General features: G+C 43.0%; 1 protein-coding gene across 1 annotated transcript in view; it reads left to right on the forward strand.

Moving 5' to 3' along the window:
* The window catches only part of HPRT1 (hypoxanthine phosphoribosyltransferase 1), a 60,287-nt gene extending 47,485 nt beyond the window's left edge, over positions 1-12,802 (forward strand). Inside the window, exons 3-9 of the mRNA XM_068250952.1 lie at positions 76-259; positions 2,191-2,256; positions 5,207-5,224; positions 7,736-7,818; positions 9,173-9,219; positions 10,579-10,655; positions 11,956-12,802. Of these exons, the coding sequence (XP_068107053.1) occupies positions 76-259; positions 2,191-2,256; positions 5,207-5,224; positions 7,736-7,818; positions 9,173-9,219; positions 10,579-10,655; positions 11,956-12,003 (523 nt within the window). The 3' untranslated portion in view covers positions 12,004-12,802. The remainder of the gene's footprint in view (positions 1-75; positions 260-2,190; positions 2,257-5,206; positions 5,225-7,735; positions 7,819-9,172; positions 9,220-10,578; positions 10,656-11,955) is intronic.
* The last annotated feature ends 1,234 nt before the right edge of the window (positions 12,803-14,036 follow it).

Here is a 14,036-nt window from a genome sequence, read left to right on the forward strand (position 1 = left end):
GCGATATAAATGTTATTTGTCTTGTCGTACATGATGGGGATATGCTTTTTAATGACTTTCTCGTTTCTGCTGCAGGACGGAGCGGTTAGCGCGAGATATCATGAAAGACATGGGTGGTCATCATATAGTTGCACTCTGCGTACTGAAAGGTGGATACAAGTTTTTTGCTGACCTGCTGGACTACATTAAGGCATTGAATCGAAACAGTGACCGATCCATCCCTATGACTGTAGATTTCATTAGGCTGAAAAGTTACTGTGTAAGTAAAGTCTTAGAGAATTTTGCAGCCATCTGGTGGCTTATAACAGAATTGCAGCTAAAGTCTAACTGCCTTGGTGACACCTTGGGCTCATTTCACAAAACTTCTTGTACATGACTTATTTATCACTAGGGATGATCAATGAGATGCAAATTCCCAAATTATGCAAATATATTCAATTTGAAAATGAACCAATCAATTTAATCCCAGGTTTAAATTGGTCAATTTTCAAGCTGCTTATATTTGCATACAAATTTGCATCAACTTTGATCCCTTTTTATCACCCAATTAATAAAATAACCTTTCAGCACATTTACAAGCAAAATAATCGCTCAAAGTTATTCCTGATTTACTTCATTGCAATACTACTTTTCTTACCTTAATTATATTATATTTTTGCTCTTTGGTGCTTAAAAATGTAACATAGGTAAGGTAAAAACAGGTGAAAAAGCTATGTGAATCATGCCCATTGTGCCAAAACACAGCAATGCAGTGAAATGGATTGTTTTTTGATTCTGAAACAGGATATGAAATGTCAGCACCTTCTGTTATTTACATGCAGCCTACTGCACCTTTTTCTGTACAACAGTCACCTGCCTGTGCTGCCCTGCTTCACTTCTCTCCTGTTACACAACACAAAAATCACTTTGTGTAATTACTCACTCATTAGAAATACATTTTCTTATTACAGTTTGCTGCTCCTGTTATTTCTCCCTTATCCTGCCTGGAACTAGCTTATATGCTACCTGCTGAGGAAAGAGGAGTGTCCGGAAGGCTGAGATAATTGTTCTCCTCCTTGCCCATCTTGCTCCATTATGCAGCGTGCTATTGTCCCCTCTTCCTACTCCACAGCACAAGATGCATGGCTAGCTTGTAGGTTGACTTGTTTGTGCAGTTCTTGACCCCCAAGTTGTTGCCTGAGGAAATAAAAAGGACAACTGAAGTGAGAGGGATGTGCAGGCTGACATTTCCTTTTAAACCATACCAGTTGCCTGGCAGCCCTGCATGATCTATTTGGCTGCAGTACTGTCTGAAAAACATCAGACATGAGCATGCAGCTAATCTTGTCAGATCTGACAATATCAAACTTTGGATCTGCTCATGCTTATTCAGGGTCTCTGTGGCTAAAATTATTAGAGGTAGAGGATCAGCAAGGCTGCCAGGCAGCTGGTATTGCTTAAAAGGAAATGAATATGGCATCCTCCTTACCCATCTCGCTTCAGTTGTCTTTTAACGTGTACCTGAGAGGGGATTATACATACCTGGGGCTTCCTCCAGGCTTATCGCTCCCTCTTTGTCATCCTCCAATTCATGGATCTTCTAGAACTGACCCCAAAAAGTCTTCCAATCGCCGCACTCTGGGACGCGCATGCGCAATATGTCCTGGACCGAAGGACTTTCCAGGGCATATTGTGGAAGATCCAGGCGCGGAGGAGGATGGCAAGGGAGTGATGAGCCTGGAGGGGGCTGAAGGAAGCCCCAGGTAGGTATAAGTTTTCTCACCCTTGCCGTCTCAAGTGCTTCTATACATCTTAGGAGAGATTGGAAACACTTTTTTGTTTCCCATGGTGCATAGTGCCAGCACTTTTTTGATGTGTATCAGAGAGGAGCCTTGGGTAGGAAAAAAAAATGCTTGCCTAAGAAGAGGGAGGCCTCTGTTATATAGAGGCTTTCCACGCCATCCTCCAGTCCCCTATAGCAGAGCGCGCGCTGGAGGCCTCCCACTTCTTAAGAGGGTACAATAATCCCTATTTTTTTTATTTTATTTACGTCCAGGTTCTCCCTAAACATAAGTGAGTGTGGAGAGTAGTTTGCTGGCTCTTCTTCTTGTGCCATTTTTATAAATGTATTATTTAAATCACATGTTAAGTATATTATTTATTTTAAGTTTTTTGTTTAATGTCTGACCCTGCCTTTCTGTTTTCCTGCAGAATGATCAGTCTACGGGTGACATAAAAGTTATAGGAGGGGATGATCTTTCCACTTTGACAGGAAAGGTTTGTATTCAACATCCTAGCCTAGCCTTTAAAGTGGACCAGAACTCTTACACAGGACAGAAGGAAAACAGAGAGAAATGCACCCTGTATGTATTTAGAGAGTTTAGCCTGTCTAATTCCCCTCATCTGTGTCTAATCACAAGATGTAATTTGTTCTCTTCCCTTTTTTCACCTGACTGCCATGACAGAGATGGCAGATAAGCTCATTTGAAAGAACAGTATGTTATGTCTGCTTTCATGAATCAGGAAGTAGAAACCGTGCAGATTTATTTTAGGATTTGGATCAGCTGTAACAAAAGTTTTTTTATTTAAAGGATATTATGCTGTTGCATATCTTTTTTTTTAGAGCAGAGAGAACGTTCGAGTTCGGTCTGCTTTAAAGAGACACTGAAGCGAAAAAAAAATGATGATATTATGATTTGTATGTGTAGTACAGCTAAGAAATAAAACCTTAAAGAGACTCTGTAACATTAAAAAGATCCCCTGGGGGGTACTCACCTCGGGTGGGGGAAGCCTCCGGATCCTAATGAGGCTTCCCACGCCGTCCTCTGTCCCACGGGGGTCTCGCCGCAGCCCTCCGAACAGCCGGCGACTGTGCCGACTGTCAGTTCAATATTTACCTTTGCTGGCTCCAGCGGGGGCGCTGTGGCGGCTTTCCGTTCCGAACTACACGGAAATACCCGATCTCATTCGGGTCCGCTCTACTGCGCAGGCGCAGGAAACTTGCGCCTGCGCAGTAGAGCAGACCCGACGGCGATCGGGTATTTCCGTGTAGTTCGGAGCCGACAGCCGTCAGAGCGCCTGCGCAGGAGCCAGGAAGGTAAATATTGACGTCACCACTGCCCGGACTCCACGGAGGGCTGCAGCGAGACCCCTGACGGATGGAGGACGGCGTGGGAAGCCTCATTAGGATCCGGAGGCTTCCCCCACCCGAGGTGAGTACCCCCCAGGGGATCTTTTCATGTTACAGTTCCTCTTTAAGATCAGATACATCAGTCTAATTGTTTCCAGTACAGGAAGAGTTGAGAAACTCCAGTTGCTATCTCTATGCAAACAAGCTATTAAGCTCTCCGACTAAGTTAAGGTGCCCATACACTCGTCAGATTGGCAGCAGATATGTAAGAAATGCATCTGATGATCTATCTGATGCGTTTTTAGAACATTTTTTACCAGGATAGAATTCCAATAGATTTCAGTTTGAAATCTATTGAAATTCGATCTGATGGCATTTTTTTGCCATCAGATTTCCATTAAGGCTAATGCAAACTGATAAGCCATCTCATCAGATCGACCTAAATTTTCCACCCTGCCAGTTCGATGGAAATCCATCGAAATCCATCGAAATCGGCCATCGATCGGTTGATTGGCCAACCGATTTGCAAACGATCGATCGGTCGGCCAGAAAATCGGCTGAGTGTATGGGCCCCTTAAGTCGTGGAGAGGGCTGTTATCTGACTTTTATTATCTCAACTGTAAGTGAACTGTTTACTTTTTCTCTGCTAGAGGAGAGATCATTACTTCACAGACTGCTCTGAAAGAATCATTTTGAATGCTGATTGTTGTGTAATCTGCACATATTATAGAATAATGCAATGTTAGAAAAAACACTATATACCTGAAAAGTGTGAGAATATTTTCTTTGCTGCTAATCTTCTAGTAATTATTCATAGTACACAACCAATTCATTATATCATATATTTTTTTTTCGCTTCAGTGTCTCTTTAAGTGTCATAGGGGACTGCCCGATCGAGTAGTATAGGCCCCGTACACACACTACATGAAACTCAGCTACCCGCGTGACATCACTTGTGCCTTTTAAAGCGGATCCGAGATAAAAAAAACTAACTATAACAAGTAACTTGTTTAGATAGTTTAAACAGCATATCTAGCTGCAAACAGCTTCAAAAGTTTGATTATTTATTCCTGTGATACAATAAGGGCAGCCATGTTCTGTTTGTCACATTGTCACAGGTTGAGGGCTGGAGATGCTATCAGCTTGCCTGTGTGTAAATTCAGACCCCTCTCCTCCTCCCTCCTCCCCTCTGCCTCTGAAATCAATGGCTAGTAACCTCCTCCTGCCCAGACTGAACTCCCATAAGCCCTTGGTATAGTGCCAAGGCACAAAAGGAGCTGTGGGCGAGACTTGTTTAGTTTATAGGGAATTAGAGTATTAAAACAAAACAAAGTATTTGGGTTGGGGAATGCCCTATAAACTATATGAAAGGAACACAATTATGCAATGAGTAAAAGTTTTATCTCGGATCCACTTTAATCCCACAAGATGTACGTGGTATAGCAAAAGCCAAATAGTAGACGTCGAATTAACTTGGATAAGTGGCTGGATAGTGTACTGGTTAAGGGCTCTGCCTTTGACATGGGAGACCAGGGTTCTAATCCTGGATAGGGTCAGTACCTATTCAGTAAGGAGTTCCAAGGCTAGACTCCCTAACACTGCAGGGTGGCCTCTTGAGCGCATCCCAGTGGCTGCAGCTCTTGAGCGCTTTGAGTCCAACAGGAGAAAAGCGCTATATAAATGTTCGGATTATTATTATTATTATAAGGCACATTAGAAGTGCACTTACTCTTTAGAGATTGCCCTATTTATTTATATATTTATTTACCACAAATCAGCAGCTAACATTGCATATGAGCCCAGCTATGTTCTCCACTGCTGCTCTGCTATAGAACCAGCTCTGCTTCTACTATTGTAGTTTGTAAACCTGATAGTTTAGGTTATTCGTTGGCCAGACTTTTCTACCCTTACTGAGGCTTGTTCTATGTCCTGATGAAGTACAGCACATCCAGGAACTCGGTTGAGGAAGAAATTTGAGGGCACATTGCTGTGTTTGTAGAACTGCTACAGGCTATATTTATATATTTTACATCAAGATAATATTATCCAGTAAATGCAGGTCTTATTCAAATATTTTTCTTTTATATTTCTTTGCAGAATGTTCTAATTGTTGAGGTGAGTAGTTATTTATCATCTTTCTTTCATTGGCTTCAGTTCATCAAAGGCTGTTAGATAACAGCAGAGTGGTGCAGAGCAGCTTGGAATGTCCCTGTGTTGTTACAAGCTGATAACAATAGAAGGCATCCAGACATCCCTTTACATGTAAACGTGTTATATTTACTGTTGCTTATACTGCCTCTGCTGCTCTGAATCTGTCCATCAGTGTTTCTTAACATTTTACTTATTTGCCACAATGTAGATAAACTTCCTGGAGACATTACAAATGCCATGCTTGGTGATTTCACCACTTGCATCTTTGCATATTCAAACAGGGACTCAAAGGGTTACACCACCGTTCTCTCTGCTCACTGCCTGGGGGGTCTGAAAGCTTGTGTGGAGAAGCCTGTGTGACCTATCAGCTGCACTTGCAGGAGAACAGGGGCTGTTTCTATTGGCTGCCTGCTCCTGTTAATCATGAAAACATTCACACAGAAGGCTTTGGAAGCCTGTAACGACAGGGGAGAGCTGGAGATAAACACCGAATGTGCTAGCGAATGTGGTAACCTTGATGAATTAACATTTACTGACATTTGCTGACATGTGTTGAGCACAAGTCGGTAATTTATCTCATTGCTCTGTCATTTCAGCTTCTCATTCGGTAACAGCTTTGATGAATTAACATTTTCTTAAGTGCTCCGTTAACTCAGCTGTTTTCAGCATTACCCAATGCGGTAATGCTTGATGAATTGAAGCCATTGTCTGTATTTTAAGTAATGTTTGGTTAGAGAATTTGCTGCTCAGAATGGAATAATATGGTGGCAGAAAAAGACAGTATGGCATAAGATGTCCTATCATTTTTGTATTACTGTAGATGCAAAGCAAAACTTTTAATGTTTGACAAATTTCTTCTATGGAATTTGATGGACAGGCACATTTAGATACAGGAAGCAGACGTAAAGGAGTTTACACACAGTATTTATAGCCAGTCAGTTTTGGTTAGTGGTATACTGTTGTCCTGAAATGTAGCAGAAGTATAAGAAAGGCGTTTGAACACTACAGACCCGGATCAGTTAATTTCGGCGCGCGACTCTGAGAGCTGAGCGGCGAAGCTGGGCGCCCCATAACAGCAATGTTATGCTGCGCGGGGCGCGTAGTAGTATTTCTGTGCTCCGGCGGCTGCCAGACCCCGAATTACATCTCCCTCCGAGTTGCGACAACTCGGAGGGGAAATAGTATTTAACGCCGCCTCAGAGTTTTGCGGCATGGTGAGAGCTGTCATTCGGCTCTCCCCACGCCGAACTGAGCGGCGCCGAGTTAATGTTTACTCTGCTGACCAGAGCTAAAATGTCTCGGTGCTTCAGCTCTGTACTGTTTGGTGGCCCTCAGTGGTTAGTATAGGAGTAATCGTGTCCTTTAAAAGGAGATTGTAGTAGAGTCATGCAGAGACGTCGGAGGGTGTTTCTTCAGAAAAGGGTGCTGATATTGCCTCTCAGCACCAACCGCTGGGCGTACTTAGAGTATAAATCACACGGCTGTGGAAAAGGAGTTTCACATCGCCTCCAACTTACTTCTTCTCCCATACATTCTAGTGCAAAGTAATTTCACATCTCCAACATTCAAAACGACACACATTTAGCTTGTCCTAGCTCTCACAAAGGCACACATATTACATCCCCCCCCCCCCCCCCCCTAACACTCAGCAAGACTTTTGTCATTCTACACAGAAAGGACTTTGCATCTCCTACATACCTTCAAAATAGCCCTGAATTTCACATAGCCAAAGACCTAAGGGGGGGGGGGGGGGGGGGGACCAGTACCTACGGACATGCCAGAGCTGAGGAGTTGGAGCAATTTTGTGTACCTGGAGTAGGATTCATAAAACTGAGGAGTTGGATGATTTTTGTACCACAACCCGATGTACATTAATGGGATTTAATACAGCTAAGTGGGACTTTAATAGTAGGCTATTAATGTACCATTTTGAAGACCAAGGGGTTACGTTTAGAATGCTGAAGAAAGATCATCCAATGGTAGTTAAAATCATAACTCTGCGCAGCTCTACGGCCTCCCCCTCTGATCCACGCTACAGTGCGTGGTTCGGGGGTTGGCCCTAGAGCTGCGCAGCCGCACTTGCGGCAATGCGGACTGCGCAGCCGCGGCCAGCTCCGGCGGCCATATTAGGAGTGGCAGAAGAGCCCGACCCGGCCTGTGGGGTCGCGAGCGGTACGTTGGGCGATTTCACGAAGGGGACCCGGCAGAACTGCACTGGGGGAAGGGGGGGGGGGAGCGCGGATGGCGTCCTCCGTGCATTTAAACATCATGCAGGTACTTTACTTTTTTTAGTGCTTTTGACCTCGTAAGTCCTTTAAGGAGGTTGTTTACTTTCCACTCATTAGCTATGTCTGATAAAACCACAATTGTGTAAATTTTATCTTGTGAAGAGAGCTTTGTATATTAGGCAAATGGTCAATAGGAGGAGGGGTGTTCATGGCAAACTAAAGAGATATTCGTATTCTTTTTCCACAGGACATTATTGATACTGGAAAAACGATGAAAACCTTGCTTGCAATGTTGCAGAAGTATAATCCCAAGATGGTTAAAGTAGCAAGGTAAAAAGCAGTGCAACTGTAGATTATACAAAACTTTATTGTAATACAGGCATAAAATAAGATAAAGCTCAATTAAATGTTTGCTCCGAAATATTAAACCGTAAAAAAAAAGTGATTTCTGAGCAAACAAAGAAGAAAAAGTTCCCTACTTGGCCCCTGGGTACAACAAAAATGTTTTCTACATTTGTACACAGCTTGGGTCCCGTTCTCACTCGAACCGCAAAGCTTGATTGGGCATTGAGATTGTCAGTGATTTTGTCACAATTGCGTTTTACACTTATCATTCCAGTGAATAAGAATCACAATGCAATCGCTGGGAAAATACTGCATGTAGTGCAATTGCAATCGATTGCAGTGTGAGTAATATCATAGAATTACTCGTTCTGCAATGCGTTCCTGATCGCCAGCAAGGCGCTAAACACCGGCTGAAAACACCCCAGAGAGAATGGGCCATAGGCTGCATTTCCACTGGGGTGCCCAGGCAATTTTCAAAATGGATGCGGCAACTCGTGCTTATGCGAATTCACATCCGTATCGCTATACTTGTGGGAATTAAATGCGTGCTGGGAAAATCTACAGCATGCATCATTCCCCCCTCCCAACCCCCTTTTGGATGAGTGGAAAACAGATACATTGATGTAAATTAATGGGAACACAAGGGTCCATTTGCAGTTAACTTTTTCTCCTGAGATCATTTCCATATTCCCTTTTTAAAATGGCTCCTGAGCATTGTAGAATTGAAAAAGTGCCCGAAAATTGGTGAAAAGGAAATATCAAAATTATTTTGATTTTTCCTGCTTCCTGGTGGTTTAAAAGACTTTTTGACAACGTGTTAAAAATCACCTTGGAAAAATTCAGGAGAAAAGGTGGGTAGAAAAAACAGGAGGAAAAGTGAATTGCATATGGGCCAAAGTGAGGGATATGCAGGCTGTCCTACTTATTTTCTTGTAAACCATGCCAGTTGCCATTTGATCTTCTGGCATATGTAGTGTCTGAGTCAAAACCCTGGAACAAGCATATGACTAATCGAGTAAAACCTAGGTCAGCTGAGTCAGAGTACCTGATCTGCTGCATGCTTGTTCAGGGTCTATTGTTAAAAGTATTAGAGACACAGGATCAGGAGCACTGCCAGACAGCTGGTATTGTTTAAAAGGAAATCAATATGGCAGCCTCCATATCCCTCTCACTTTGGCTTCCTTTTAACATCATGGAATGTTTTCCTTCTTTAGACCACACATGCTCAGCGTGTAAATTCAATTCTAGGCTAAGTCCTAACAATCCTATTGATAGAGGGTTGGGATTTTTCACCTCCTTCTGTTTCTATTAAATATTTTTTTTTTTTTTGTCACTGCAGCTTACTTGTCAAGAGAACTCCCAGGAGTGTTGGATATAGGCCTGACTGTAAGTAATTTTATATATTCTGATCAGGGAGGAGGGTTGTCCACTATATGCATGGGCTATTGAGCTTTTCCTTGTGTAGTTTTTTTCTTCATTATTATTGCTGCTACTGGACGGGCCAGCAACAGTCCTCACCTTTTTGGTAGTTTTCGTGTATACATCTCGTGTACAATAGCTTTCCAGAGATCGTGGCCTTGCCCCCTAGCGCTGCTTTGCTATATGTTGGACAGAGTAGCCTATTAAAAGTGTATATTTTTTGTTTGTTTAACCAGTTCAAAACCACAGGTTTACACACACACACCCCCCCCCCCCCCCCCCCCCAGTGACCAAGCTATTTTTTTTACAATTTAGTGCTCTGCAGCTTTAACAGCTTGCTGCAGAGCCACACAACTAAGAAGCATGCAAGTGAACTCCACTCCTCCTTTTCTGCCCACCAACAGAGCTTTCTGTTGGTGGACTCTGATCGCTGCTGCTGTTGTGTGTTTTTTTTTTTTTTATAAAATTCTTTTTTATATTTTTATCCCCCCCCCCCCCTCCTCCCCTGACAGCCAATCACGGCGATCCTCTTTCATAGGCATCAGCCTATGAGAGGGGATCACGATCAGAGCCTCTCCAGGGGACAACCAAGTGACACGGCTGTTCCCAGTATAGCGCTGCAATAGATCACATCGCTGTACAATGTAAATAGCAGAGCTCTGTCACTCAAGCAGGGATGCGCTAATCTCTGCTCATAGCTCTTGATGCCTTTTGGCGGTCCTGGGGCTGCCACCGTCCCGACGCCCATCGGCGTTAGGGGGTCGGGAAGGGGTTAAAAAGAACCTCTCCTTAAGGGAATGGTATGTTCTTCAGATTCAGAACCAGATTCTTCAGAACATTCTTCAGATCAGGTGTGTTTGTGGCTACACTTGTTATGGGTTTCTTGCTTTATGACCCTTGTTAGATGGGCCCCCAGGCTGTGAGAGTCACTAAGGGTAGGCAAGGGAAAGGGTGTGAATATTGGGGGGAGGGGGCATCAATGTTTTGCTGGGGGCCCCATGATTTATAGTTATGCCCCTGCCAGTGGGGTAAATGTCCTGGTGACGACTAAAGTGGATTACTGCTTTCTCTGGAAAGATTTCCTCCAATCTTTTTGTTCTTACGTTATCACCAAAAGGATTGGTTTATTTTATACTATAGTGGTTCTGTATTCATATTGTACAGATCGTCTGTGTCAGTCTACTACAGGGCACACTGCACACTGTGCATCTAAGGAATGCCAATGGAATCCACTGCCTGGAATATTAGTAACTGGCAGAATTTTCTGCGACAGAGATATCTGTATATTGAATTCTTCAATGTGTGATTTTAATATTTTTTTTCCAGTTGTAGGTTTCGAAGTGCCGGATAAGTTTGTAGTGGGCTATGCACTAGACTACAATGAATACTTTAGAGATTTGAATGTAAGTAGAAGATATTCATTCCATTGATGTTGCTTGTGATACCAGTGGGAAGTCAGTGGCTTTGATTCTCCTCCGCCCCACCGCTGCTTTCTGGGGCACTCTTATTTGTGCCTGCGCTCCTGTCCTTGTACAAGTGCAGCCGCATAGCTTGTGCCTGTACAGTGATGCCGCGCTCATAAATGGACAGAAGCGCGAGTGTGAGAACATGTTCAGCAAGGCTTGTCCAATATGTTCAGAGGGTAACAGCTGGAACTCTGAGGAAGGGGGAAGCTCTGCTCTGGGGGCTTCCCACTACTGAAGTATTCAATTTGATTAATTTTGTCTTCTCTTTAGGCCACCTTTTAATCAATTCCTGCAAAATTGACGTTTATAAATGTCCTATTTGTGCATCTTTAGTGCAAATAAGGTTCATAAAAGTCCAACTATTGTGCTGAAGTGCACCGCGTGAACGTTCCTGCAATTTTTCACCCTTCTACCTATATTAGGAAGTGGTTAAAGCGAATGCAGGTAGCAGGTCATGTGATAAAACTACTGTTAAAAAGTGAAAAAAAATACCCAGATACTTGCCTATAGAGAGGGAAAGCTATAGAACCTACCTACTCCAGTGCCGTCACCCATGTTAGCAGTATTTGACTGATGAGTCGAATGCTGGGCTGTGCCACCACGGGAGGGGCGGCACAGACGGGCGTCTCTGTACTGCACATGTGCGGGAACGTACGTATGCCTGCACAGTACGTAGTCACCCATCTTTGGGAACTCTTGGGCTCCTGAAGCCTCTCGTGTCTGCAGATTCAGACGGCGGCTTTGAGCAGAGATGCTGTGTGGGACATGTCGGCTGCAAGGGGCTGGAGGAAGCCCCAGGTAAATACATCAGAGGGCAGCGTTTTCTGCTTCTTACTCCTTTTAAGATGTTACACTGACTTTAACATAATGCATTCAAGCCTATGCCAATAGATGGGAAGAGGCGCTGACCTCTCATAATGACCACTCTTAATCCCTACCCATGGCAAAACTGCAGTCTAATTTGCAGCCTTCTGTGAAGGTTTTGGAGACAGAATTTACCTTGTAAGGTTGCCGTACATTACGGTTTCCGAATAGATTCTCGGCAGGTTTGATCACTGGAATGACTTGTGGAATTTCAGTGTGCCGAGTACTGTAAATGGTGGGCCAGGTTCTCACAAGCACTTGCTGGTGTCACATTTCCTGTTTACTCTTTACACTGATTAACACATATGTCTTGCGTCTTGGCAAAGTGCTGTGATTTACTTTTTTTTTTTAATACTTGTATCTTGCGTTTCAGCACATCTGTGTGATCAGTGAAGACGGAAAGGAGAAGTACAAAGCATAAGACTCAACGGTTGCTTAGTCATCGACTCCTGTGCTGCTAACACTGCAATGGATTTATCAACCATTGTGCTCCCTGAACTCATTTACTTCACATGTTAGACGCCTTCCTGCATGAAAACATTCACACCCTGGCATAACGGACTGTCTGATATTTATAGATCACAAGAGACTTTATTTCTCTGATATCCGCATGTCTTCTGAGCTCCCTCTGAACTATTATCTATGTACACTGATAGCACGTAGGGGACTTGCAATGGATTGCATGGAGTGCTAGAGGGTTGCAGTGGATTGTGTTGAAGGTTCATCTGTTGGTGGCACCCAGACACACCTCTCCTGTTAAGATCATGCTTTAAATGGGCAAAATAGAACCACTCTATTTATAGAATCTTCATCACTGGCTTTCTTTGCACCTTCTAAATTAAATAACAGGGCAGTTGGATGTGATAGCATATGGCCAACCATTAAACAGGTGTACATAATCTATAAATCAGGGGTTGGTACATTTATATGGAATTCAGTAGCCAAGTTGTCAAATTGAGGAGCCTGCTCCATTCCCAACGGTTAAGAAATATTATTAGGTGGTAGCTTCAATTTGTAAGGATCCTGATTTGTCCCATTACAGCTAGAGGCAGTCTGTAGCTCTAATTTGTGCTTACAATTTGTTATTCATTGGGCACGAGGTACAAAGGTAACTTTAGTATGCAAGGTGCCAGGCAGGCTTATAGCTGGATTATTTAACAGGATGAGATGTTGCTACCCATGTAGTGCTACCCAGCAGGTGACATCGCAGAGATTGGGGGGGGGGGGGGGGGTAACTATGTCAAAGGTGAGTGAGCGCTATTACAGTAAAGATGTTCTAGGATGGAGGATATTTTTTCAAGAATTGGGGCTGCTTCTACAGGAAGGGTAAGTGGCAGGGGCATCTCTAAAATAAACCATAGATGGAGGCTGCTGATTTACATAAATCTTTCAAATATTCATGATGTCATTTATCAGACACAGGTGACTGCATTTCCACTTTAATAAAACCTGTCACATTGGTAAAATTAATTTTGGAACCTCTGTAGGAAGCTACCATTGTTCCACTAAAAGGTTGTAACCTAGTTCTCAGACATTAAAGGGACTCCGTTCTACACCAAACAGTTTGCGTTCGATTTCAGTTTAAAATTCACGACTGCCACCTTGGCTATGTTATAACTTCCGGGTCACCCCTGTCTTCTCTGTTAGAGAAGTGCATCACTGAATGAAGCAGGAAGAGAAAGTGACACGCATGGCCATTGCAAGAGGCTCCTCCAGAGGGGTCATAGCACGACTTTGTTTGAAGTCGTCTGGCTTAAAGGCATACCCATGAGAGGTGCTTGGAGTCCCTTTAACCTCAGCTCAAATAATCCATTATGTTATACACTGTCTGCAGCGTTTGAGCAGGAAAAGTCAGTATTTTTCAGATGCTTTTGATTCTGATGTTTAGATTAGTTCTCATCTATAAGCTGGCCGTATACTATCATATCCACTGACCCAGTCACTTCATCTAGTTAATTTGGACCTAAATCTTATAGTGGCTCAGTCTCTTAATTTAGGATGACTGTGGCAATGGTAGGGATTCATTTGAGAATTCTAATGAAAGACTTTTAGTGACATTACTATGTATATTGTAATGCACTGCAAAAGATGTCCGTGTTATATTAGTACATAATAATAATGTGCCATCCATGCAATTTACTGCCAGTTGGATATTGACCAGGTCTACAAAAAAAGTATACAGTAAAGTGTGAGTATTCTAGATCTAAAAGATCGATTATAGCAGGTAAATGGTAGCTTCTGCCTAATTAGAGATGTAGTCACCATACAGGCGCAAAGATAAAATAAATGGTTGAACGTTCTAATCCTAGGAAGACCATTGGATAGGTGATGAAACATTTACTGATACATGGCTTAAGTTTCTTTCAGATTATATTTTCTTGTCATCTTCCCAAATATGAAGAAGCTCTTTAATTTGTTGGGTGAATTATGGCCTTAATGTTTACTGAAAGATAA

Source organism: Hyperolius riggenbachi, chromosome 8 (assembly GCF_040937935.1).
Source record: "Hyperolius riggenbachi isolate aHypRig1 chromosome 8, aHypRig1.pri, whole genome shotgun sequence".
NCBI classification, from domain to species: domain Eukaryota; kingdom Metazoa; phylum Chordata; class Amphibia; order Anura; family Hyperoliidae; genus Hyperolius; species Hyperolius riggenbachi.